This window comes from Gadus chalcogrammus, chromosome 2 (genome assembly GCF_026213295.1).
Source record: "Gadus chalcogrammus isolate NIFS_2021 chromosome 2, NIFS_Gcha_1.0, whole genome shotgun sequence".
NCBI lineage: Eukaryota > Metazoa > Chordata > Actinopteri > Gadiformes > Gadidae > Gadus > Gadus chalcogrammus.
The window spans coordinates 3,483,572-3,486,619 of record NC_079413.1 but is presented as its reverse complement, the minus strand read 5'-3'; the positions used below and the strand labels follow the sequence as shown (position 1 = coordinate 3,486,619).

The 3,048-nt window shown below is 53.4% G+C and overlaps 1 protein-coding gene across 1 annotated transcript in view; it reads left to right on the top strand.

Annotated features, from left to right (window-relative positions):
- LOC130403915 (glutamate receptor ionotropic, NMDA 2A-like) overlaps positions 1-3,048 on the top strand; it is a 102,268-nt gene that overhangs the window by 90,931 nt on the left and 8,289 nt on the right. The window contains exons 7-8 of the mRNA XM_056608452.1: positions 2,167-2,256; positions 2,965-3,048. The exon at positions 2,965-3,048 is cut by the window's right edge and continues 14 nt beyond it. Coding sequence (XP_056464427.1) covers positions 2,167-2,256; positions 2,965-3,048 — 174 coding nt within the window. The remainder of the gene's footprint in view (positions 1-2,166; positions 2,257-2,964) is intronic.

The window sequence follows — 3,048 nt, the reverse complement described above, 5'->3', positions numbered from 1 at the left end:
CCGGGGTTTAAAGGAATAAAAAGCTTTTTTTTTTTGTGTAAAGAAAGCCGGCGGAGCGAGAGGAGGAGGAGCGGGAGTGGCAGACGAAGGGTAACGTCCAAACGGTCCCGCCGTGGGAGGACAGATGGCCGTGCGTCCCCACTGATGCTGGAGGCTTCCGGGGGACTAAAGAGGCAGATTAGCAGGGCTGGACGACGACGGCGTTGGGCGGTGGCGGCGTTGGCGGCTTTTCTCTTTCGCAAACAAAGCTTGCGACGGATCAATGGTGATCAGATCATGGTGCGCTTTCCTCAGAGGGCTGGGGGCGGGGGAATGACATGCCAACGTCACGCACGTCCTTAAGTGAGGAGCGCAGACACAAACACACACACACTCATACGCACACAATCAAAAACACAGACGCATGTGTGCAAAACACAGCGAGAACACACAAGCGAACGAATAGGAGCTTGTCGCGAGTTGTGCTTATGTGTGTGCGTGTGAGCGCTGGGTTGCTGTGTTCAGACAGAGCCAGGGCGCCTGATGCAGAAACCAGCCCTGAGTTAAGCTAATTACACACAGCTAGAGCTATCGACTGGGAGCCTGTGTTCCAGGGCTGGATCTGACATTCAGTAAATGCCAGCCAGTTGCTGCACCATTAGCAGGGGCCCGTGTGTGTGTGTGTGTGTGTGTGTGTGTGTGTGTGTGTGTGTGTGTGTGTGTGTGTGTGTGTGTGTGTGTGTGTGTGTGTGTGTGTGTGTGTGTGTGTGTGTGTGTGTGTGTGTGTGTGTGTGTGTGTGTGTGTGCACTGACATGCAAGCGATAGAAGGCATGACTTGGTGACAGCATCACTTACATTGGAAATGTCTGTCTACACGCACACACACACACAAACAAACACACATAAACAGGCGGAGTCTATCTCTTATTCAACCTAGCCTTCTGGCGTAGGTCTATGTTTCTTGACATGGATATGCTAGAGTCACGTAAGCTTGAACTTACTTATGATGGATACCAAGTCAAAGTCAAAGTGTTTTATTTTTCACGTGCACAGTATAACATAGGCTCACACTGGACAACTACATGCTTATAAAGAGACATCTCTAAAGGCAAAAATAGCAGAGAAATCTTCAATAACATTAAAAGACACTAGCAACAGTTCCAGAGACTGAAAGGATAGAGAAAATGGCCATGGGAACAAGAGTATCAAACACTATAAAGTGTAGGAGTGCTGATGAATATGAACATTGAACTGGGTGTCCACAGAAAGGGACCAGTGCACACATCGGAGTGAACAGTGATCTCTGAGAGATGAACGAGGCTGGTGGTCTGGCCAGCCTGCAGGCCTGGGGGGGGGGAGGGGGGGGTACGCTGTGTGTCTGGTGCTACGTCTCCCAGACGGCAGTCCGTAGCTCGGGCGGCTTGTAGTCTTTTGTGATTGTCTGGTTTTTCCTAAGGCCTCCGCTGTCTTCACCACCCTCGGGAGGGCCCCGAAGCAGCTGCCGCACCGGGCTGGTTATGGAGCCCAGAGGTGGTTCACCTGCAGAAGTTACCGAGAGTTTGGACAGACTTTGCTGAACTTCCGGAGGAATAGGTGCATTTGGGGGCAGCTTTTATTGACTCATCCGCTTGCCCGCAACCAGGTGAGGTCGTCGTTGTCCGACACACCGAGGATCTTGAAGCGGGAGGACATGCTCCACATCTGCTCCGTCAACGTGAATGGGGAGCGTTGCCCCCCCGAAAACCACTCCCCCCCCCCCCCCCCCCCCGCCCCGACCAGTGCTTCCTGAAGTCCAAGCTCATCTCTTTAGTCGTGCTCATGTTGAGCGAGAGAAACGTGGTTGTCCTGGCACCGTGCGTCCTGCATGCATGCTTAACGTCGTTCTCGTTTTGTTTTAACGTAGAGGTCGCCAGCTTTGTCACCAGTGGTACAACATGTCTTCGGCTCCCAGTCTTTTCTCCCCCGCGCTCCTTTCACTCTTCTTCTCTTTCCAGAGCCCCCTCTCCTCTGTCCTAGTTACCTCCTTTGTCTCTCCCTCTCTCTACTGCCTCCCATGTTCCCTAAGTCCCTCTGCCATTTAACGTCCTACATGCGCCCGCTTCACTGACTGACTTCCCCTCCCCCCTCCATCTCTCCCCTTCTCCTCGTCTCTTCTCTCTCCTCCTGGTCCGTCGCCGCGGCTACAGGAAGCTGGACGCCTTCATCTACGACGCGGCCGTGCTCAACTACATGGCGGGCCGCGACGAGGGCTGTAAGCTGGTGACCATCGGCAGCGGGTAAACCCCCCGGACCCCGACTCGTGTGTGTGTGTGTGTGTGTGTGTGTGTGTGTGTGTGTGTGTGTGTGTGTGTGTGTGTGTGTGTGTGTGTGTGTGTGTGTGTGTGTGTGTGTGTGTGTGTGTGTGTGTGGGTGCGTCAGGCTGTGTGTGTGTGTGTGTGTGTGTGTGTGTGTGTGTGTGCGTGGGTGCGTCAGGCTGTGTGTGTGTGTGTGTGTGTGTGTGTGTGTGTGTGTGTGTGTGTGTGTGTGTGTGCGTGGGTGCGTGGGTGCGTCAAGCTGTGTGTGTGTGTATGTGTGCATCAGGCTGTGTGTGTGTGTGTGTGCGTGCGTGCCTGCGCCAGGCTTTGTGTGTGTGTGTGTGTATGTGTGCATCAGCCTGTGTGTGTGTGTGTGTCCCAACTCACGTACCCAACAACACTTATTGTGGCGAAACCTTTTGTTAACACACACACACCTCTGAGAGTGAGCTCCCGCTGAGTGTGCCTGGAGGCCGCCCTCCCCAATACTGTGTGCCGAGTTTGAAACCCTCATGATGATTCACCTGCGATTTTCTGCTTGTTTTGTTTGTGTGTGTTTGTGTTGGTGTGTGTTTCTGGTTTGGGTCTTCTCTATCTGTGTGTGTCCACATGTGTGCTGGGTGTGTGTGTGTGTGTGTGTGTGTGTGTGTGTGTGTGTGTGTTTGCATTCATGTTGACCCTCGTGTGTAGGTATATCTTTGCTACCACCGGCTACGGCATTGCTCTGCAGAAAGGCTCGTACTGGAAACGGCAAGTAGACCTCGCCATTCTGGC